The sequence below is a fragment of the Mobula hypostoma genome, chromosome 18, assembly GCF_963921235.1.
Source record: "Mobula hypostoma chromosome 18, sMobHyp1.1, whole genome shotgun sequence".
Classification (NCBI taxonomy): domain Eukaryota; kingdom Metazoa; phylum Chordata; class Chondrichthyes; order Myliobatiformes; family Myliobatidae; genus Mobula; species Mobula hypostoma.
Window position 1 is genome coordinate 46,585,006 of NC_086114.1, and position 24,656 is coordinate 46,609,661.

General features: G+C 43.6%; 1 protein-coding gene across 1 annotated transcript in view; it reads left to right on the forward strand.

The window, feature by feature from the left end:
• Positions 1–24,424, forward strand: part of LOC134358519 (lysyl oxidase homolog 1-like) — a 114,020-nt gene extending 89,596 nt beyond the window's left edge. Inside the window, exons 5-7 of the mRNA XM_063070826.1 lie at positions 9,340–9,435; positions 9,522–9,637; positions 18,790–24,424. Coding sequence (XP_062926896.1) covers positions 9,340–9,435; positions 9,522–9,637; positions 18,790–18,796 — 219 coding nt within the window. The 3' untranslated portion in view covers positions 18,797–24,424. The remainder of the gene's footprint in view (positions 1–9,339; positions 9,436–9,521; positions 9,638–18,789) is intronic.
• The last annotated feature ends 232 nt before the right edge of the window (positions 24,425–24,656 follow it).

The window sequence follows — 24,656 nt, forward strand, 5'->3', positions numbered from 1 at the left end:
CATCAGCACAGGTGCACAACAGGTCGTGTGCTTAGTTCCCTGCTCTACTCACTTTACACTTACGACAGTGCGGTGAAGCACAGCTCTATTGCCATTTCCACAATGCGCTGGGGAGCTCAGCAGGTTAGGCAGCATCTGTGGATGGAAATAAACAGTCAATGTTTCGGGCTGAGATACTTCATCAGGGTCTCAGCCTGAAATGTTGACTGTTTACTCTTTTCCATGGATGCTCCCTGACCTGCTGATCTCCTCCAGCACATTGTGTGCATTGCTCTAGATTTCCAGCATCGACAGTACCTCTTGTGCCTTGAGTCTAACACCATATTTAAGTTTGCGGATAACACCACTGTCATTAGCTGAATCAAAGGTGGTGATGAATAAGCATATAGGAAGGAGACTGAAACCCTGGCTGAGTGGTGCCACAGCAACAACCTCTCACTCAATGTCAGCAAGACCAGGGAGCTGATTATTGACTACAGGAGGAGGAAATCAGAGGTCTATGAGTCAGTCGTCATCATGGGAGTTACACGTGAAGAGGGTCAGCAACATTAAAGTCCTTGGTGTTTTCATTTCAGAGGGCCTGTTCTGAGTTCAGCACATAAGGGCCTTTACATTATGAAGAAAGCACAACAGCACCTTTATTTTGTTAAATTTGTAAAGATTTGGCATGACATCTAAAACCTAGATGAACTTCAATAGATATGTGGTGGAGAGTATATTGAATGGTTGCATCATGGCTTGGTATGGAAGCACCAATGCCCTTGGACAGAAAAGCCTCCAAAAAGTAGTGACCACAGCCCGGTCCATCATAGGTAAAGCCCTCTCCACCACTGAGCAGATCACAGAAGGGCAGCATTCATCATCATGGACCCCCAACACCCAGGACATGCTCTCTTCTTGCTGCTGCCATCAAAAAGGAGATACAGAGCCTCAGGACCCACACCACAGAATCAAGAACAGTTATTACTCCTCAGCTATCTGGCTCTTGAACCAGGGGTGATAACTTAACTCACTGCAACAATAAACTATTCTCACAGCTTAAGGACTCACTTACTCACTTTCAAGGACTCTTCATCACAAGCTGTTGTTGTCAGTATTTATTTATTTATTTATTTTTCTTTTGTATTTGCAGAGTTTGTTCTCTTTTGCACGCTGGTATTTGTCCATTTTCTGTGCAGTTTTTCTTTGAATTTGCTTTATTTCCTTGTATTTACCATGAATGCCCACAAGAAAATGAATCTCCGTTTTATATGGTGGCATACATGTACTTTGATAAATTGAACTTTGACCTTGTATTTGTATTAACGAGCTGGTGTACAGATGGATCTAATAAAGTGCCCAGTGGGTGTATATTGCAGATATTTTTGACAGTATGTAGACAGTAATGGCATCTTCTAAAATCCATGTTACAGTAGTAGGTAAAGTATTTATAACTTCTACAGTAGCCGTCTTTTACAGCAATCTATTTTGGTCATTGCAGGCTTTGTGTGGAAATGAATTTATGTAGGTCCTTTAATACTGCCCCGTCTTCCTGTTGCAGTTCGCAAGCAGGTGATGCCCTCTGTCTTTTTTGTAGTTTACTCTTATTGGTTTTAACCTTTTAACTGGGTGACTATGTGCCAACTTTTTCATTAGATCTTTATTCCATATTTATAGAGGACTTGATCATAGTGAACTGAGATAGAACAGTATTGCTTAGCCGCAGTGCGCAAGTTAGTCATTCCTAAATGCAACTAATGTACTGAACTGAGCATGTCAAATGTGCCTCCTATCCAGCCCTTTATTGTCATGGCAGCTATAATTTATTGTTTCTAATATGGTCTTATTTATTTCAGTGTGGTCACTAAATTTCATTAAAGGGATCAGGATTATGTGTTTAGAAACGTAGAAGCATAGAAATTCTACGGCACAATACAGGCCCTTCGGCCCACAAAGCTGTGCCAAACATGTCCTGTCCTTAGAAATTACCTAGGGTTACCTGTAGCCCTCTATTTTTCTGAGCTCCATGTACCTGTCCAGGAGTCTCTTAAAAGACCCTATCGTATCCACCTCCACCACCGTCGCTGGCAGCCTCACCACGCACTCACCACTCTCTGCGTAAAAAACTTACCCCTGACATCTCCTCTGTACCTGCTTCCAAGCACCTTAAAACTGTGCCCTCTCGTGCTAGCCATTTCAGCACTGTGAAAAAGCCTCTGACTATCCACATGATCAATGCCTCTCATCATCTTATACATCTCTATCAGGTCACCTCTCATCCTCCGATGCTTCAAGAAAAAAAGGCCGAGTTCACTCAACCTATTCTCATAAGGCATGCTTTCAATCTCCTCTGCATCCTTTCTATGGTTTCCACATCCTTCCTATAGTGAGGTGATCAGAACTGAGCACTGTACTCCAAGTGGGGTCTGACCAGGGTCCGATATAGCTGCAACATTACCTGTTGGCTCCTAAACTCAATCCCATGGTTGATAAAAGTTGCTGGTGAACGCAGCAGGCCAGGCAGCATCTCTAGGAAGAGGTACAATCGACATTTCGGGCCGAGACCCTTCGTCAGGACTTAGTTAGACCTGACGAAGGGTCTTAGCCCGAAATGTTGACTGTACCTCTTCCTAGAGATGCTGCCTGGCCTGCTGCGTTCACCAGCAACTTTTATGTGTGTTGCTTGAAATTCCAGCATCTGCAGATTTCCTCGTGCCCATGGTTGATGAAGGCCAATGCACCATATGCCTTCTTAACCGCAGAATCAACTTGCGCAGCAGCCTGTGGACTCGGACTCCAAGATCCCTCTGATCTTCCACACTGCCAAGATTCTTACCATTAATATTATATTTTGTCATTATATTTGAAGAACCAAAATGAACCACCTCACACTTAATCTGGGCTGATGCAGGAAGTTTTATATTTGTTTATCTTTTAGCCTTTTCATTTTATAAAGTTATTTTTTTAAATGTCTCTGATTACCTGTGATAATTACAGATAGTGGAACAGTCCCTGGATGGAACGGTATAGTGAAAGAGCAGTAGGGCAGTCCATGCATAGGACTAGGATATGTTTCCTGTTTAAATGGCCTCACCTCCCCACCCCACCATGGGCTGAGTTCTGCCAGCGCAGAGGTCCTACAGGAAGCAAACGCAAAGAGTGGGCTCGGTCGAGCATGAAGTGGCCCAACTCCTCAAATCAGAGGGGTGTCGCAGTAGCATAACAGTTCAGGTAATGCGATTACATCGCTAGCAACCCAGGTTCAGTTCCGTCACTGTTTGTAATCAGTTTGTGCATGACCGTTGGATTTCCTCTGGATATTCTGGTTTCCTCCCACATTCCAAAGACATGCGGGTTAGCAGGTTAATTTGTCACATGGATGTAATTGGGAGGCACAGGTTCATTGGGACCAAAGGGCCTCTTACCATGCTGTATCTCAAAAAAAAAACAAACAATAATATGTCTCCCCAGCCATTCCAGGCATGCAAACATCTAGCTGTGCCTTCTAGTTCCAAGGACATGGTTTTGACTGTGTCCTCCAGGGCTGCGTGTGTTTGTGTGGAGTTTGCATGTTTTTCCTGTGACTGTGTGTACTTGCCCCAAGTGAACCAGTTTCTATCCACATCACAGAGATGTGCTGGTTAGTGAATTGACTGCTGTACATTGCCACTATGTATAGGCTGCACACTCCTTGTTTCATGGACTTTGCAAATTTGTCTTTCGTCTTCATGCCTATCTGGAGAAGTTGTGACTTCTTGCAAATGTTGGTAGGTACAGGAGTGAAATATCCATGATCTGAAGTGAAGAAGGGAAAGCAGGACTTCTGGCAGAGAGGTTGTGCAGTCCTAATTCTCCTCCGTTGAAAGATGCAACTTTTGCAATATATACAGTATATGCCTACTGGTTGGGTTCTATGACCAAAGTAACACCGTTGTTCTTTATTGATATTCCATTTATCCATTTGTGCCCACCACTCCCATAATATTCTGATGTGGTTGTTGACACACCAGTGCATCTCGAGAATGCCCAAGCAAAGCAATGCAACACTTGGGTTGTGAACCAGGGATTAGTTTGGTAAAGCCCTTATTGGTACGTTCTACTGGCAAACTTCTTGAATGTTCCCAGATTGGAGATCATGGCAAGTTCGTAATGAGGCACATTGCTGAGATCCTTCTTTGATTCTTGGTGGTATTTATCAATTCCATAAGATATAGGAGCAGAATTAGGCCATTCAGCCCTTCAATTCTGCCCCACCAATACATTCTGATTGATTTTTTTTTCAACTCCGTTCTTCCCGCCTTCTACCTGTGGCATGAAACATTGTGCATTTGGCAATGAATATCCCCAGTGCTGATGTTATGTTGTAAAGGAAGCCATTGGTGAAGCAGCATACACAAAATGCTGGAGGAACTCAGCTGATCAGGCAGCAACCATGGCAATGAACAAGCGGTTGACATTTTGGGCCGAGACCTTTCTTCAGAACTGGAAGGGAAGGGGGAAGATGCCAAAATATAAAGATGGTGGGGGGGAAAGAAGGGTAGCTAGAAGTGATAGGTGAAGCCAGGTGGATAGGAAAGATAAAAGGCTGGAGATGAAAGAATCTGATAGGCGTGGAGAGTGGACCATTGGGGAGAGGGAAGCAGGGGCACTAGAGGGAGGCAATAGGCAGATGAAAAGAGGTTAGAGGCCAGAGTGGGGACCAGAGGAACCGGGGAGAGAGAGGCAAATATTTTTTACAGGAAGGAGAGATCAGTATTCATGCCATCAGGTTGGAAGCTACCCAGATGCTACCCTGAGGGTGGATTCATCATGGCTGAAGAGGCCACCATGGACCACCACGTCAGAACAGCAATGGAAATTGGAATTAAGATGTTGGGCTACCAGGAAGTTTTGCTTTTGGCAGATGGGGCAGTGAAGCAATCCCCCAATTTATGGCAGGTCTCACCAATGTAGAGGAGGCTGCATCGGGAGCACCAGCTACAATAGACGACCCCAGCTGATTCACAGGTGAACTGTTGCCTCACCTGGAAGGACTGTTCGCGGTTCTTGAATGGAAGTGAGGGAGGAGATGAATGGGGTAGCGGTAGAAGGCCAAGTCTAAGATATGGCTGTTGAAGTAAACAAAACTTTTATAATTAAACCTTTTCTTTAGCAGTGCATTTGCTGCACTTAATGTGTATATTGTGATGTTGCATACCGCATTATATAGGCATTCACATTGGCAAAAGAGCATTCCATTGGCAAAAGAGTTGTTTAGCCAGAGGGCATAAATTACTATAATTCAGGGAAGCTAAGAATTGTTGTTGCAGATTACACTGGTTTACACGGCCTAAATGGGTGATGGAAACATGTTCAGTGGTAATTTCCAAAATAGAATTGATCACGTAATGAAAAAAATTGTATTGTAGAGCTGTGGCGAAAGAGGAATAGGCAAGTATAACTGGATGTTCTTTCAAAGATGGGATAAAGATTTGCCTTCTCTTTATGATTCTTTGATGTGTACATTTTGATACAACAACTTTGACCTGTTTGCTGTCATTATGTCATGAAATTGACAGCACATTTGGGATTTTTTTTATGAGTAATCAAACTCTTACTAGCTTTTGTAAGAATGTTAGAGATGCTCACAAAGTTTTGAACTACTTGACAGCAATTTTAGCTTGGAGTGTGGCTTAGTCAGCTGCCAAAGCATTTTGTGAGATTTGCAATTAGAAGGCATTATTCTGCAGGGTCCCTGCGTTGTTTATTTGGGGGGAAACTTGCTGCTGGAAATTTAGTTCCAGGTAAGTGATCATAATTTGGATAGTGCATGCCCTACTTCTAGGAAATATTAATTAAAAATTGCTCCCTGGAAGTATTCTATGATATAACTGGCTTTTCATTCAAACTCAGCCAGCTGCACGATGGGCATTAACTCTACAGTGTCAAGGACATCTTCAAAAGGTCATGCCTCAGAAAGGTGGCATCCATTGGTGAGGAAATCCATCACCCAGGACATGCCCTCTTCTCACTGCTATCATCACGGAGGAAGTACAGGAACCTGTAGACATATACTCCATGTTGTAGGAACAGCTTCTTCCCCTCCACCATTAGATTTCACAACGGATGACTAACCAACCCATGAACACTACCTCTCTATTTCTTGTTCTTAAAACAAAACAAACAATTCAATTTCTAGATACTTGTGTTATAACAAGTAGCAGATAAGATCCTAAAGACAAATGGCGGAGTTGAGTCCAGTGACATAGAAAAAACTGAGCCAACTACTGAACGTGTGAAACAGGTTTAACAGATCCAAAGCAACACACAAGATGCTGGAGGAACTCAGCAGATCAGGCTATATCTATAGAAATGTATAAGCAGCAATTTTTCTGGCAGAGGCCCCTCTTCAGAACTGAGAATGAAGAGGGACGATGGCAGAATAAAAAGCTGGGGGCGGGGGAGGGAGTAGGGAAAGAGGCTAGCTGGAAGGTAATAGGTGAAGCTGCATGGGTGGGAAAGGTAAAGGCCTGGAGATATCTGCTAGGAATATGATAGGAGAGGAGTGTGGACCATAGGAGAAAGGGAAGGAGGAAGAGATGCAGGGGAAGTAGGTGAGCAGAGGTAAAAAGTCAGACTAGGGAGTAGAGGAAGGGAGAGAGGAAATTTGTTTACTGGAAGGAGAAATCAATATTCATGCCATCAGATTGGAGGTTACTCAGGCGGAATATAAGGTGAACAACAGGAATTCTGCAGATGCTGGAAATTCAAGCAACACACATCAAAGTTGCTGGTGAACGCAGCAGGCCAGGCTGCATCTCTAGGAAGAGGTACAGTCGACGTTTCAGGCTGAGACCCTTCGTCAGGACTAACTGAAGGAAGAGTTAGTAAGAGATTTGTAAGTGGGAGGGGGAGGGGGAGGGGAGATCCAAAATGATAGGAGAGGACAGGAGAGGGAGGGATGGAGCCAAAAGCTGGACAGGTGATTGGCAAAGGGGATATGACAGGATCATGGGACAGGAGGTCCGGGGAGAAAGATAAGGGGTGGGGGGAACCCAGAGGATGGGCAAGGGGTATAGTCAGAGGGACAGAGGGAAAAAAAGAAGAGTGAGAGAAAGAATGTGTGTCTATAAATAAATAACATATGGGGTACGAGGGGGTGGTGGGGCATTAGCGGAAGTTAAAGAATTCAATGTTCATGCCATCAGGTGATGCTCCTGCACCCTGGTCTTGGCACAAGAGGAGGCCATGAACCAACATGTTGGAAGAGGAATGGGAGTGGGAGTTGAAATGTTTGGCCACTGGGAAGTCCCGCTTGTGGTGGATGGTGCAGAGGTGCTCACTGAAGCTGTCCATGGATTTATGACGGGTCTCAGTAATGTTGGATTGGGAGCACTGGACACAATAGACGACCCCAGTAGATTCGCAGGTGAAACGTTGCCTCACCTGGACTGACTGATGGGGCACTGAATGGAGGTGAGGGAGGAGGTGTATGGGCACATGTAGCACTTAAGCTGCTTGCAGGGATAAGTACCTGGAGGGAGATTAGTGGGGATATATATGTTTATGTGCTACCGGTAAGCAGTCTTTGTCTTACTCTTCATCATACATACTATGTACTTAAGAGTAAAAATTATTATATACCATTAATATAATGAAAATATGAGGCGTGCAGGGTTACCTGAATCAGCTGCTAAACAAAAAACAAATAATGGCAGGCTTTTAGTCTCCACCTACAATGCTGTGCTTAGATTAAGAGGTACACTATATTTGTATTTTACTTTTTTTAAGGTTTTGTGTAGGGTATAAAAACAATCAGCATTGTAGACTTGTCCTGGTGTTAGATTTTCATCGGTGATGATCTTTGCAAACTCATCAATGAATTTCTCTGCTACTCTGCTCACCACAAATATTTAAACATTTAATGCGTGCTTGTTCCTTAAATTTCTATAATCAGCCTGCTGAATATTCACAATTATCTTTAATTTTCAGTTCATAGTGATAGCTGTTGCTTGTTTCATGATCAGCATAGTGTTATGTGACGTGTTCACGCCGATGCTGATGAATCCACTCTTTCAGTACACAATCGAGATCTTCATTTCCACTTATGCAGTGTTTTTCATGAACTTCTGTTCATTATTATGTGAGATCACTTCTCTGAATTGTTTGTGGTGCGCAGAGACTTGTGCATCGCCTGGGAACCTTCTCAGTACCTTGTGGAATTTTCCATTTGTGATGTCATGTCAGCATTAAAAAAAATTTCTGATTTCAAAGTTTTTCGGATTTTGGACTTTTGCAGATATGCACATGTATATGTGTATGTGTGTATATATGTATAAGATTCATGAGAATGATTCCAGGAATGAAAGGGTTACCATATGAGGAATGTCTGGCAGCTCTTGGGCTGTATTCCATGGAGTTCAGGAGAATGAGGGAGGATTTCATAGAAACATTTCAAGTGTTAAAAGGCCTGAACAAATTAGATATGGCAAAGCTATTTCCCATGGTAGAGAATTCTAGGACAAGAGGGTGCGACTTCAGGATTGAAGGATGTCCTTTTAGAACTGAGATGTGGAGAAATTACTTTAGTCAGAGGGTGGTAAATCTGTGGAATTTGTTGCCACGAGCGGTTGTGGAGGTCAAGTCGTTGGGTGTATTTAAGGCAGAGATAGATAGGTTCTTGATTAGCCAGGGCATCAAAGGGTATGGGGTGAAAGCAGGGGAGTGGGGATGACTGGAAGAATTGGATCAGCCCATGATTTGAATGGCAGAGCAGACTTGATGGGCTGAATGGCCTTCTGCTCCTATATCTTATGGTCTTTTGGTCTTATATTTATGTATATATGGTTATACATATTTCTGATTGTAATTAATAGTCTTATGTATTGCACTGTACTGCTGCTGCAAAACATCAAATTTCAAAACATATGCCAATGATATTAAATGTGATTTTGATTCATATGTGATATTCAAAATTGTTAGAAACTATTAAAAATTAAAGAGGCTACCAAAATTTGTTAGAAAAATTAATACAAGTAAATGCTTAAAGATATTTAAAATAAATTTACAGAAATGTAATTTCTGAAAAATTTGTCTCTTCCTCACCTTTGAAATAAGTGGATTTGCTTCTCTCAAGGTTCAGTTGGCAGATTCTCTAAGATAACTGCTGGGAAATGGAGACATCTCAGGAAGTTGCAATTAACATTATGGATACTAATACTTAGCAGCTCTAGAGAATGGGAAATGATGTTCTCTTAGCTGGGACTACTCAGTGTTTGTGGGAGCTTTCCTGGATGTCACATACTAACTTTATTGTCTCCATCCTAAGACATTGTTGCAGAATGCTAACTAACAACATATTCACCTTCTTTGCCCTTCTAGGGACTGAGTCCTGGTTGCTATGACACCTACAATGCAGATATTGACTGTCAGTGGATTGACATTACAGATGTCCAACCTGGGAAATATATTCTAAAGGTATAGATCTAACAAATTGTTGCTTTATGCATTATTATCTTTTGAAAATATATATTCTTATCCTGCACTTATCTTTTATGCTACAGCTTCAAGTAAATCCCAACTATCTTATACAAGAGTCGGATTTCACTAACAATGTTATCAGATGCAACATTCACTACACAGGACAATATGTTGCCGCTACAAATTGTAAAATAACACAGTAAGTATTTAAAATCCTTTATACAAAGAGAAAAATTATTTATTTGTTTGTTTGTGTATTTATTTATTCATTCATTGAGATACAGCATGGAATAGGCCCTTCCAGCCCCACAAGCTGCACCATGCAACAATCCCCAGGTTTAATCCTAGTGTGATCGCAGGACAGTTTACAATGACCAGTTAACCTACCAACCGGTACATCTTTGGACCAGAGCATCCAGAGGAAACCCACGCAGTCCCAGGGAGGACGTACAAACTCCTTACGGACAGCAGTGGGAATTGCATTGCATTGGTCCCAAGACTGTCAAGATTTCCCCTCCCGTTTTCAGTCTCGCTCGCTCAGCCTCAGCATATCCACCAACACAGGAAACTCACTTCCACATTTCTATGCGTGGCCTCTCTGTCCTGGTCACCTCTGCAAATTAACAACGCAGTCCATTTGGGAAAGCTCTCTTTCTCTTGCTTCCTTCTAGTACCTTGCCTCTCTCTGTTACACAGTTGACAGCAGAGACTTTGGGTATGTTGACTTTGTAGTTTTGTCTTCCACTCTGTCACAGAGTTGTTCAGTCTGGAAATAAGCCATTTGGCCCATTATGTCCATGCTGACCACCTTATTTCATCTATACTAGTCCCTTCTATCTGCATTTTGTCCGTAGCCTTCCTTGCCTTTGCTACTTTATTTGTCTGTGTTCCTATATTTAATTTTCCCACTGTATCTAGCGTTATCTTCCTGAATTCTTACATCCAGCATAATATTTATATTATGGAATTTTGGGATTTGTCACTGCATGTTAGTGACCATGGACTCATTTGTGTTCTTGTTCACTAAATTATGACAGTAGAACTACTAACCATGTGCCCTTTATTGAAGGTGGCCAATACTGAATTAACAGCAGTCGTCAATAAAACCTTGTATCAAAAGTCATACAGCATCATAGCACAAGGGTGGTTAAGTCATGTGATGTGCTGGCCTTCATTAGTCAGATTCAGTTCAAGAGCCGCAAGGTAGTGTTACAGTTCTATAAGTTTCTAGTTTGACCGCACTAAGTGTTTATTTCTGGCCTCATTATAGAAAGGATGTAGAAGCTTTAAACTGGATGTAGAGGAGAATTACCAGGATGTTGCTTGGATTAGAGAATATGTCTTATGAGGAAAGGTTGAGTGAGCTAGGGCTTTTCAGAATGTTGGAGGATGAGAGGAAACTTGATAGAAATGTATATGATCATGAGGGCCTGTATCTTTATCCCGGAGTGGCAACGGGCAGTACCAGAGGACATCCGTTTAAGGTGAGTGGGGGAACGTTTGTGGGAAATATCAGAGGTAGAGTTTTCATACAGAGTCATTCACTGGAATGCACTGCTGAAGGCTGATGCAATGGGGACATCTGAAGACCCTTAGACAGGCACGTGGATGTCAGAAAAATGGAGGGTTATGGGCTGTGTAGGAGGGACAGGTTAGCTGGATTGTGGAATAGGATTATACTGGTCTGCACAATAATCTGGGCTGATGATTGTGCACTGTTTTATCTCTATCATTTATACTCACATTTATCTGTACTGTACACCATTCGTCACTGTACCTTCCTGCACTGTTTGCACACAGAGGCACTTCATTAGAGCAACCTTTCTGAGCAGCAGCTCTGTGGTTACAAACGTGTACTTTACACAGGCTGTCTTAGAGTCAGATTGGTTTTATTATGATGACTACACCAGATATGCGCAGGCTTTCCCTACCCAGGACCAGAGGCTGTCCACGGTGGCCAAAGTGTTATGTGAGAAGTATTTCATTTATTATGGCCTCCCCAGGCGGGTACATAGTGATCAGAGATGGGATTTTGAGAGCAGGCTCATCGGTGAGTTATTGGGCGTTCTTGGAGTCGAGGACCACTGCCTATCATCTGCAGGGTGATCCCCAGCCCGAGAAGTTTAATCGGACCTTGGAGATCAGCAAGAAAAGCAGGTGGAGTCAACATATTGGACATCTGGTCTACAGTTAGAACTATACCTGAAATGAAGCTACCAGGTACTTGCCATACTATCTGATGTTTGGGTGTGAGGCAAGGTAACCCATTGATCTTTGTTTTGGGACTGATGAGAGTGACTTACCACCGAAGACTGATCTGAGGTATCTGTCTGATGTGAGAAGAGAGCTGAAAACAGCTTATGAATTATCTGGGGTCATGGCTGCCAAGCAGAATCAAGGAAATAAGAGGAGGTATGATCAAAAGGTGAGGTTCTCCCAGCTCCTGCCGAGAGACCAAGTCCTCATAAGGAATTTGGGGCTGTTTGGGAAGCATAAGTTGGCTGACCGCTGGGCGACTACCCTCTATGTGGTGGAGAGTCAGATGCCAAACCTACTATTTTTCTGGGTGAAACCAGAAGATGGGAATGGGCCTGTCAAGATTCTCCGTCAGAACCACCTGTTGCCCCTGGGTCAGGAGGTGCAGGTAGACCCAGAGCCCGGCTTGGAGCCCACACCTAGTAAGAGAACTCTTCGGAAATGCGGCGGGGGGGAGGGACTACCAGGCTCCCAACGGGCGAGGTTAGGCCGGCCCCCCACTCCTGAGAGGGATACTGATTGGGAGGATAAGGACCTGGAGGTGTGGTATATACTGCCTTTTGCTAACACCCCATTGATTGAGGAAGAGATTCCTAACTTGTCTTCCACTGAGTGAAGTGAAATCGAGGGGGCTATCTGTGGACAGCCTGGGTTGCAGCGGGACCCTACAAGGGATGAAGCAGGGCTTAGCCAAGATACAGAGGGATCCAAGTTGCAGATGGGCATGAGTGATAAGTCGGGGCAGGCCTCGCCAGGTAGACCAGAAGTATCCCCAGTAGTGCTGGAACATGAAGAGGTAGATGAGGGCGTACAGAGGTCTCACATAATCAGGAGACCACTGGATAGGCTGGCCTATGTAGCACCAGGGGAACAGAGTGTGGCCCCTCCTGCTTTGGGGAGCCTTTTACACCTGGGTTGAACTTTGTGTTTTTTAGGAAGGGTTGGCAAATTATCTCAAAGTCTTGAGGACATGACTAAGTTTGGTGGGGCAGAGTGTAACGCCCTGGGAAAGGTTTCTCTACTAATGTAATGGTTTCTCTGTAGCAGCAGTGTGTTTGGGTTATGACTAGCGTTAATGGGAACTTTGGAATGTGCGGTGTCCAATGAGGGGAGTGGTTTTCTTTCTTGTGTGCCCGAGAGCGAGGGATTTGCGGGCTTTTGTTCACTGGAAGATGGAGAGAGAAGATGCCAGAAAGGAGAGGTTGTAGACTTCAGGACTGAGTGGACATGGAATTGAGTTGGGAGTCAATGACGCCCAGGGGGAAATCGATGTAGAGCAAACAGACTGGAAAATCGTGAGCTCCAACGCTGAGCATTAGACTGTTTCTTTAAAATGAGCCCTTTTCTCTTTGTTTTCTTTACTAACTCTCCAGTCAAATTAAGAATTATAAAGCTAAATCGTTTAATTGCATATGGTGTACTCTTTGTTATTTCTTGGTACTGATTTGTAACAGGGGAACACATCATGCAGCATCCACCCAAGTGAGATTTCACCAGTTTGAGCAGGCCAGAGGCTGTCTCCCCCTAGACTAGCGCAGCCTGCTGAACCTGGGGGTTACAATTATTTGTGGTTGTGTGAGGTTCCTGGCTTGGCAGCAATGAATGAATAGCCATGTGATTCTCACTCAGGATGCCGTGCATTTTGGAAGAATAGAAGGTGTGCATCTAGGCAATAGAGGTCCTGGGTCAAAGATGAAAGATGAGGATTCAGAATGGAAATTTCAGCTGATTTTGCCTTTCATGCACCGTACCCCTCACTCAGACAAGTTAATTAAGCAGCAATTTGGACTGTCAAGTTTCTGACTTGGCTGTTCACGGGCTAACTTTATTGATCTATCATGAAGTCTCAATTCTACCCTGGACAATCATTTTTCAATACTTTTCCTATGATAATAGAGGTCATTTGGCCCCTTAAGACTGTGCTAGCTCTCAGAGCATTTCCATTGCTTCCTTCCCCCCTACTTGTTTTCATGTTGTCTATTCTATCTCACAGGTCAATCCTGACACTCACCTACAACTCCTGCCGAGAGATTGACAGGAGGTAATTATCTCCTATTGACAGGAGGTAATTATCCTAACAGTCCATCTTTGGGATGTAGGACGAAAATGGAGCAGCTGGGCCAATCTGATTTCTGAGGCAGCTCTATCCACAGATTCATCTTGCAGTCTGCATTGTAACATTCAGTCAGAATGTACTTATTGACTGCAGGTGGTTCTGCTATAACACAGGGTTAGTTTAGGTGTTATTAACTTAATTAATCGGCAGAACGCTGGGGGGTGAAGGACCTGTTTCTGTGCTGGACTGTTCTATGTTCAATATTCTAATGTGTGTTTCCTGTAATGCAAATTGGATACACCCTAATTAATTGAATTGAATTGAATGATCTTTATTGTCATTATACAGAGGTACAGTGAAACTCTGTTTGGCTTCCTCTCAGGCAATTAAATAAAGCCATAGATAAAAATAAGACAGTAATAGAAAAATAGTATTAAATAGATAAGTAGCAGAATATAAGTTGCAGCAACACCAGAATATCACAGTAATGCACAAAGTGCCGTTAGTGCAAGTACTTGAGCCCTTGTATGTGCATGTGTGTGCTCACAGTTTCAGTCATTGTTCTGTGGGAGTGGTGTGATGGAGGCCACAGCTCTGGGATAGAAGCTGTTCCTCAGTCTATTTGCTCTGGCGTTTAGTGGCCTGACCTTTTGCTGGACGGCAGCGGGTCAAACAGGGAGTGGCCGGGGTGTGTGGTGTCTCTGGTTATGCTGATTGCTTTCCTCCTGAGTCTGCTGGAATAGATGGTGTCCAGTCCTGGGAGCTCCATCCTGACAATTCGCTGGGTCGCCTTCACCACGCGACGCAGGTCTTGTCGCTCAACGGCTGTGCAGCTGGCATACTGCACTGTGGCACTGTTGGTCAGGATGGTTTCAATTGTGCTTCTGTAGAAGTTAAGCAACAGCTTTTGTGGAAGTTTGGCCTGTTTCAGCTTTCTGAGGAAGAAGAGTTTTTGTTGTGCCTTTTTTTACAAGTTGTTGTTGTTCGTCCTTCGTAGTCGAAGATGACCATGGCTTCAAAGTCAAATGGGAGATTGGTGGCTGTGGGTCCGGAGGTGACTGATGAGGCCAATCCGGGCCCTGAAGGCTCACCCACATGTGGGACACAAGTGGGTGGGTGCTGTCATGGCAGTGGATGCTGCTCAGGCCTTGCGCACAGCACGCTTTCGTTGCGCCTCGATGATGCGCCTGACTTCAGCTGCACGGGCTCCCGTGGTCATCTTGCTGTGCCAAGCTGGACGGTCGAGGGCAAGCGTCTCCCACGTGTTGATGTCGACACCCAGGCCTTTGAGGGACGCTTTCAGGCAGTCTTTGTAACGTTTCTTCTGCCCCCCCGACTGAGCGCTTGCCCTGACACAGTTCTCCGTACAGCAGCTGCTTAGGCAATCGGCTGTCTGGCATTCTGACCACATGTCCAGCCCACCTGGCTTGGGCTTTCAGCAGGAGGGTGTAGACGCTGCAGAGCCCAGCTCGTTCCAGGATTTCCGTATCGGGGACTTTGTTCCTGCCACCTGATGTGGAGGAGTCTGCGGAGACAGCTCAGGTGAAAATGGTTGAGCTGTTTGGCGTGTCTGCTGTAGACAGTCCAGGTCTCGCTGGCGTAAAGGAGGGTGGTAAGGACCACTGCACAGTAGACCTTCAGCTTGGTGGTAAGGCTGAGTCCTCTCCGTTCCCAGACGTTCTCACGGAGTCTCCCAAAGGCGGCGCTGGCTTTGGCAATCCTGTTGTTGACCTCAGCATCTATGTTCACTGCGTGAGAGAGTATGCTGCCCAGGTAGGTGAAGTTGTCAGCTGCCTGGAGGTTCTGGCCCTTCACCGTGATGCGCAGCTCCTGGTATGGCTTTCCTGGGGCAGGCTGGTACATAACTTCGGTCTGTTTGGTGCTGATAGTGAGACCGATGTTGTCGCAGGCTTGTGAGAAGCAGTCCATTTCACGCTGCATCTCCTGCTCTGTGCTGGCGTTGAGTGCGCAGTCATCAGCAAACAACAAGTCTCTGATGACAGTCTCTCGCACCCTTGTAACTGCCTGCAGGCGCCTAAGGTTGAACAACCTGCCGTCAGTCCTGTATCTGACGTGGATTCCTTCTTCGTAGTTATGGAAGGCATCTGTCAGCATGGCAGAGAATACCATACTGAACAGAGTCGGGGCAAGAACGCAGCCTTGTTTGACGCCATTTGTCACTGGGAAGGCCTCCGACTCGTCGCCATCATCCAGAACTTTCACCATCATACCGTCGTGGAACTGCCGGATGATTGTGATGAACTTGCTGGGGCAGCCAAACTTCTCCATGTTCTTCCACAAGCCTTCTCTGCTGACCGTATCGAAAGCCTTGGTTAGATCGACAAAGGTCATGAAGAGGTCGCTGTGTTGCTCCTGACATTTTTCCTGGAGTTGGCGCGCAGCAAAAATCATGTCCGCGGTCCCACGTTTGTTTTTACAAGTAGCGAGGTATTGGTGGTCCATGTCAGCTGTTTTGACAACATAACTCCAAGGAACTTTAGGTTTTCCACACTTTCCACTACCTCTCCATGTATATGGAGTGGGGGGGGGGGTGTACTCTGTCCTTTGATCTCCTGAAGTCAATGATCATATCTTTTGTTTTAGATGTGTTAAGGACCAGGTCGTTGTCCTTACACCACTCCGTCAGATGATCCACCTCAAGCCTGTAGGCTGTTTCATCCTCGTCTGAGATCAGGCCAACCACTGCGGTATCGTCCGCAAATTTAATTATTGAGTTGGAGGTGTAGGTTGTGGTGCAGTCATGTGTGAAGAGTGTGTAGAGCATAGCGCTCAGCACACAGCCCTGCGGGGTGCCTGTTTTTAAGATGAGGGTGGTGGAGGTGTGCTTACCAATTCTGACTTCCTGTGGTCGGTCTGTGAGAAAGTCCATGACCCATGAGCCCAGGGAGGAACCAAGACCAAGAGAGTTCAGTTTGCTGACCAGTTTATGGGGGATGACTGTGTTAAATGCAGAACTGAAGTCCACAAATAACATCCTCACATAAGTGTTCGGTTTGTCTAAGTGAGTCAGAGCAATATGGAGGGCGGTTGTGATTGCATTCTCTGTGGAGCAGTTTGCCCGGTAGGCAAACTGGTGTTTGTCCAGATCAAGTGGGATTATAGCCTTAATGTGTGAGAGCACAAGTCTCTCAAAGCACTTCATTAATGAATTAGAGAATACTGTTTGGACTGCACAGACTGAGTTGGTTGTAATGTGATTTTGGTCAGAAACCTGCCATCAGACGCTTGCTGCCAATTTCACCACGGGGGCGGTCAACTTCGGTGAATTATTTTGAAAACTAACAGGCAGTCACTTCTATTGATACTTGTGCAATGATCTTCTATTAAAATGGTAATTGGTTTGTTGTTGCAACATGTACTGAGATACATTGAAAAGTTTTGATAGTACTGCATCTATATCGATAATTCCGTATATAAGTACAGTGAAGTAGTACAAAAGGAAAAACAAGAACAGAATACAGAATGTAGTGTTACAGAGGAAGTGCAATGCAGGTAGGCAGTAAAGTGAAAGGGCTGTGGCAAAGTCAATTGAGAGACCAAAAGTTCATCTTTATCATACAAGAGGTCGATATAACAGTGAGGCAGAAACTGTTCTTGGGCCTAGTGGTGCGTGTTCTCAAGCTGTTGTATCTCTTGCTCAACTGAAGAGGGAAGAGGAGAGAATGATCAGGGTAGGATTATGTTGGTCCTTCCCTGAGGTGGTGGGAAATGAGTTGGAGTTAAAGGGTTGGAGGCTGATTTTCCTGATAGACCGGGCTGTGTTTTCTGCACTGCAATTTATTTTAGCAATCTTGGCCAGAGCAGTTGTCGTACCAAGCTGTGATGCATTCACATGTAGCTTTTAATACTCTTTAGCTTGCATAACAAAATAAACTTTTAAAAATATCTTTAACTTTGAAAATCCTCTGGAAGAAAAGAACTATTGTTACAAGTCTGAGATGCACACGCTCTTGAACCCCTTCACCAAAGTTAAAGTTGAGTTAATTGTCATCTTGGCAAGTCCTTGCACAAGTGCAAAGATAAAACTTACTTGCAGCAGCAACACAGGCAAATAGGATCATCTAAGCAGCACTCGCAAGGAAAACATAAATTATACAACCCAATTAGAATTTAAAAGGAAAGAAAACAAAGTTCAACTTTTAGTGCAAAGTGTTTCTATCCTGAGCTAATGATTAGAGTTGTGAAGGTTCCTTTAAGAGTTTAATGGTTGAAGGGAAGTAACTGTTCCTGAATCTGGTGGTGTGGGACTTCAGACTTTTTACCTTTTTACCTCCTCCCTGAGAGGAGAGTTGCTAAGGGCGCCACGGTAGCGACACTATTACAGCTCGGGGCATCGAAGTCCAGAGTTCAATCATGGCATACTCTAAATGTCCTCCTGGAATGCGTGTGTTTTTTCCGGGTCCTCCGGTTTTCTCCCACAGTGCAAAGACATACTGGGTAGCTTATTTTGCCATTGTAAATTGTCCTGTGATTAAGTTAAGGTTAAGTCAGTGTTGTGTGGGGGGGGGGCGGTGTGGTGGTGGATGGTTGCTGGATGTTGCAGCTTGAAGGGTGGAAGACCTATTCTATGCAATATCTCCAAATAAATAAAATTTAAAAATTAAAAATGGCATGATGCATGTGGTGGGATTCTTTGATGACAGATGTGCCTTCTTGAGTCAATGTCTTATCGAAATATTTTCAATGGTGGGGAGGGATGTGCCATAATGTATTGTCCCGAGTCTACCACTCTCCATAGCTCCCTATGTTCCTGCAGATTCGAATTATCGTGCCAGATCATGATATAACCAGTTAAAATGTTTTCAACTACTCCATAAACAGCATTATATTCAGAGTGTGAACATGATTTTCTATAATGCAAGGTTTCTTAGAAATGCAACTATTGCATTGCAGCAAGACTATCTTGTAATGTATAAACTTTGGTTATTTATTTAAAGTTCTGTTTGGGTATGGTTATTCTTAAGGCAGTGGTCAATGATCCTTCTTGTTGAGACTTTCCCTACTTTTGTTTTATGCAGGTCTTGATCTGCCCGTTTTGAATTTCAAAACACGACATACACCGAGCAAACATCTGGTGTGGGTGGAACTTTATCGTACAGCAGCTGTGGTTTGGTAGTTGTCACTGGGAATCAGTCACAACCAAAGAATCCAGCAGCAACACAAAAAGAGCTGTGGACCACGAGCCAACCGCCACCAAGTATAAATCTCTGCATGGACTAGTCAGCAAGGGTGTGTGGGCATCTGGAAAAGGCGCTGTTAATTAGCATCTCTGTTGCAATCTAAACGTGCCTATTAGAAAAAAGTATTCAGCTCTTTTGCACTTCTAAGTATATAAGAAATTGGTGCAAGCATTTGCATAAGCCTTCCTCACCATTCAGTAATTGTGGCTGAACTTCAACACCAGTACTTTCCTGCATAATCTCCCCTCCAACATGCATTCAAAAATCTTCCCACTTCAGTTTTGACTGTGGTGTATATGCTCCTTGTGGTGAAAACTTCAAATGTTTATAACCTTACAACTGTCAATTAAGATTGTCCAATGTTCCAGCATTCTATTTGGACAAGTCTTCTCAGAAAATGTAGAGAATATTGGCCAATCCAATACCTCTATTGGATAACTGTCATATCTTAAGGTCTAGTTCGTCATGCGATGACTCATTTAGAAACAGGCTCTTTGGCCCATTGAACCCGTGCTAACCATCAACAATTTAGTTATGCTCATCCTACACTAATCCCTCTTTATTGTCCATATATCCTTATCAACAACCCCCCCACCTGAATTCTACCACTCACCTATACACTAAGGACAATTTACAGTGGTCAGTGAACCTAATATCTTGAATGCCTTTAGAAACTGGAGCATTGGGAAGAGACTCTCCCAGTCACAGGGAGAATGTGCAAACTCCGCACAGATAACACCAGAGTTCAGGACTGAACCTCAGCCTCTGTTGCTGTGAGACAACAATTCTACAGCTGCACCGCCATGTCAACCTAATCCTCGATGCTTTTTTTAATTAGTGAGATTTAGTAATCCTCAACTTCTTGTCATTGCCAGAGCAGGCTTAAGGAGTTGAATAAGCCACTCCTGCCCAAAGTCTTAGCACCTATAATGGGGTTACACAGGCAGAGAGCATTAACCTGCCTTTTTCCTTCACCCATGATTACTGACCTGCTCTCTATCCACACCACAGTCTGTTCAAATTTCAAGCTCCCATTCTTATTATCCTACCCTCTGTTTTGTAAAAAAATTGACTGCCGACAATCCAAATTTAATATGCCCAAGATTGCTGGTACAGTGCAGGAAGGGCAACGAGCCCTGCAGAATCAGAGTATGTGTGGCCTCTTCAACAAAACCAATATTCAAGTTGACTGGATAATATCCCAAAGAGGTAGTGTCTGGGGGAGCAGAATGGGAGCTCTGTACGTGATTCACCATATGAATCTCTCAGTTAATGCTAAACTTGCTTCAGACTTCTAAGCCTCCTTAAAAATGGTATTTTAAATTTTATTTATTTGGAGACACAAGATGGTAAAAGGCCCTTTCAGCCCATGAGCCCATGCCACTGAAGAACACCCATGTGCCCGATTAACCTACTAACCTATATGTCTTTGGGATGTGGGAGGTAAAAGAGCACTCGGCAGAGACCCACGGGTCACCGGGAGAACGTGCAAATTCCGTACAGACAGTGGTGGGAGTAGAACTAGGGTTGCTGGTGTTGCAAACGGTTACACTAACCACCATGCTACCGTGATACCACTGTGTGTTTTTGTAAGTTTTCTTTCTTCCCATCACCCTCTCTCCCCCCCCCCCCCCCCGCAACATCCTCTCATGACACAATTCATTTGTCCAATGGATCCTGAAATTCGGGAACGCAGTTTCACTGGAACCTGATTGCCCTCCTTACACTGTGTCCTTAATTTTCCTTCCTGTATGATGCATAGTCCACACTCATATTGCACCCTTAAGATGAGATTTTCCAAGCTGTGTCTTATCAGATAGGGTTTTACCCTGAGGAGCGTAACAGGAAGGCGAGGAAAGCTGGCTGAAAGTTTGGTCAAAGATGTGCTTTCTAAGGGAGCCCACAAATTCTTTGCAGAGGTATGGGAAGGAAATACAGAGCTTAGAGTTCTTCATGGAACATCACCCTTATACATCCTGTGTTGGGGGTGAATAGATGACCAAAATGTAATTCAGCAAGCTATCAGGGTTTAGCAGCATCTGAGGTAAACGAGTCACGATATTTAGGGATGAAAGCCTGCATCAGAAACTTGATAATTCCTCTCACCACCCCCATACTCCTGTTGCTCAACCTGCTGAGCTCCTCCAGCAGATTGTCAGTTGTGCCACGTTCCAGCATTTGCAGTCTCTTGTGTCACCAAAATGAAATTTGAAAGAACAGTCCTAAACAGTGCTATTTTATTAAGTTTTAAGCTCTGTATCAGGCACACTTTATGCTTATAGATAATTGATCAGACCGTCTGCCATTCCAAATCTCCTCACCTAGGTCCATCTATCGCATTGCAATTCAAAGGTCATCTGCCAGTCAACACCTCTTCACCTCAGTTCATCTATCGTATCACAGTTCTTGCCCATCCTTCTGTCTTCACCTCGTGTTATTGGCTATCTCCCCTTCACACTTCAGTCCAGAGAAAGGGTTTGGATCCAATGTCCATTTCCCTCTACAGATGTTGCCTGACCCTCTGGAGTTCCTTCAGTAGCTGCTCTGGATTCCAGCATCTGCAGTCTCTGGTATCTGTGTCTCACATTTCTTTACTGATATAAAAACTAAGCCACACGGTATTCTTGATGTTTAATTCAAAACGTTAATTATGTAGAAAAGCTTTGAAACACATGACCATGATCAGTCTGGATGTAGTGAACAGGAGAGTGAATGGGTTTGGTGGAGCTGCATGGTAGGGACTAGCATAGACTCAATGGGCCAAATAGCCTCCTGTGTCAGAACAACACTATGACTTGAACAAATTTTGTGCATCAGTGAAAAATATATTCTCCCCTATTTCAACAATGTTGAATTACCTTTCAGTTAAATAGAATTATGTTGGCATTTGGAGTGAGCTGCAGGTGAAAGTGGTGGAGGCAGCAAGTCACATCATTAAGAGACAAGACACAGGAGAATGCAGACGCCGGAACTTGGAGGCAAAGACGAAGGGTGTATTTTGGGTTGGGGCCCGACATCAGGACATGAGCAAGTGCTGCTCAACATTTAAGAGGCATCTATACAGACACTTGAAGAGCAAGGCATAGAGGGATATGGAATTTTTGAAGGATTAGTATAGCTAGGTGTGTTGGTCAGCATTGACACAGTAGAAAATGCCCCTTTTCTGTGCTATATACCTCTATGAGTTGAAGTTATGAAGTTAAAAGTAAGCTTGATCATTCTGAGAGAAGCATAAAAATGAAATGTTTATCAAATATATTTGTTCCTGTTCTCTAGTGACCACTAGGTCACCAGGACTGTTTCACATTGTTTTCTTGTGCCGCTGAATTAATAGTGAAGTACATTTTGTACAGGTCACTGCAGAGAGCTATCTTAATATCTCCACTGAGTCCAGTCCTGCAAGACAGCTGACCTAATCTTTTTGTTTTAAGGTAAAACTGATTTTAGAGTAACCTGCTCAGTAACTTGTTGCAAAGTCACAGAGCTAACTAATTCCTGACATTAGCCTGGAACTGACTGGTGATTAAGGGAATGTTAATGATCTTATATTTTCCTAGAATATTACACAATTCTGAACTCTGGATTAAACACTGCATTACCTGTCAAGGCTAATTATGTTTTCTACCAATTTTACATAAAGAAAATGTTGTTCTAGCTGGAACTTTTCAAGGCTTTGGGGAAGTATTGTTCACTTTATTCTCAGAGATTAGAAATTCGAAGATACTTTTGCAATCAAGTAAACTAAATCCTCTAATATGTTAAACACCTTTGAATCAGGAGCATAAGGGCAGCTCCATAATCATTTCCTCCCAGCACCTCCAAGGCCCTGAGGATGTAGTGTGTATTATATACAGAATGCTTCAATTCATTTGTTCGCTTCAGTTGCTAACAGGATTTGCATTTTTTTGTCTTTCTCTTGCACATCGAGTGTTGGTCTTTTACTTATTTTTTAAATTCTTTTTTCTTCTAATCGGGCTCTTTTGGGTTTCTTGCTTTCTGGCTACCTGTGAGCAAGCAAATCTGAAGGTTGTGTAATTTATACATTCTTTGACAATAAATGAATCTTCAGTCTTGAATGCCGCGCAGGAACTTGCTCAGGCCAGTTCAACAGCACCTTCCAGACCCGGATCCTTTGCCAGTAGGAGGAACGTGGAGGGGGGGTGGGGCGCGGTGAGTCTGCCAGCTCCTGCAGGCTCCTCAGTCACACACCATCTTGTATATCAGATTGCCTCTTGACTGCTGAGTCTACACCCTGAAACTCCTTGAAGGAACCTCATCAGAAGGATTACAGCAGTTTGAGATGGTGGCTCACCATTGTCTTCTCAAGGGCGATTTGTGACGGTCAATAAACTTAGTTGTCAATGAAAGCCCATATCTCAAAAAATGAATAAATTAGGAAACAACAGCTTACATTTATTTGATTCACAGAAAAGATAATTTACATTACAGAAAGAGGCTTTTCAGCCCATTATGCCAGTGTTTTTTGAAGATAGCATCTCATCTTCATCACATCCCCACCAATGGGTCTGTAGCCCTACGGATTCAGGGACACATCTAAATCTGTTTTGAATGTGGTGAGTGTTTCCCTACTAACCTCTCAGGTTTAGAGTTCCAGAGCCCCTTGGTATCTAGGTGAAAAGAATTTCCCTAATCTTCCTACTTGTTCTTCATTTATTTAGCTTAAATCCTATAACCTCCTGTGACCTATAGGCAAACAGCTTTTGAAGATGAAGCATTTAGAATATGCGACAGTAAATCTGTGCACAGCAGGCTCCCACGGAATACGCACCCGCTGATTTGTGTTAAATACTGGCTGGGAGAAGCTAATTCTTTCTCATCGGTGCTGTGTGATCCTTACTGCTCAACAGAGAGAGCAGATATTTTCATCCCACCTCCAAGACATGAGAAGTTCTCCGAAAGGGTTTCTTCACAATGTATTTCGTAGGATGAAAGAGAGAGTGGCCTATTATTCCCACTCTTTGAACAATGCACGTTCTTGACATGAAACACTGATAATTCTCTTCAAAGTACAAAGTTAAAAGATTTGTTTTCAAATTCTGTATATGTTATCATTTACTATCTTGAGATTTATTTTCTTGCAGGCATTTAAGGAAAAAATAAATATAATAGAATTTTAAGAAAACCCATACATGAATAGACAGACTGACAAGCAACCAATGTGCTAGAAAACTCTGCAAATAAGAATAATACTGAGAGCATCAGTTGGAAAGAGTCCTTGAAAGTGAGTATGCAGGTCATCAAATCATTTCAGAGTATTGGTGAATAAAATTATCCAAGCCAGTTTAAGGACCTAATGATTGTAGGGTAATAACTATTCCTGCACCTGGTGGTATAGGGCTGAAGGCTTTGGTACCTCCTGCCTGATGGTAGTAGTGAGAAGAGGGCATGGCCTGGATAGTGGGGGTCTTTGATGACAGATACTGCTTTCTTAGTCATAGTCATACTTTATTAATGACTATGACTAAGAAAGCAGCATCTGTCATCAAAGACCCCCACTTGTGGCAGTGCTCCATGTAAATGTACTCAGTGGTGGGGAGGGCTTTGCTTGTGAAGGACTCTGATGTATCCACCACTTTCCCTTTCCTTCAGCAGATGCTACTTGACCTACTGAGTTCCTCCAGCAGATTGTACCTATGGATTTTTAAGCGATAGTGTTGGTAACATGATAAGCCTATTGCATGCGT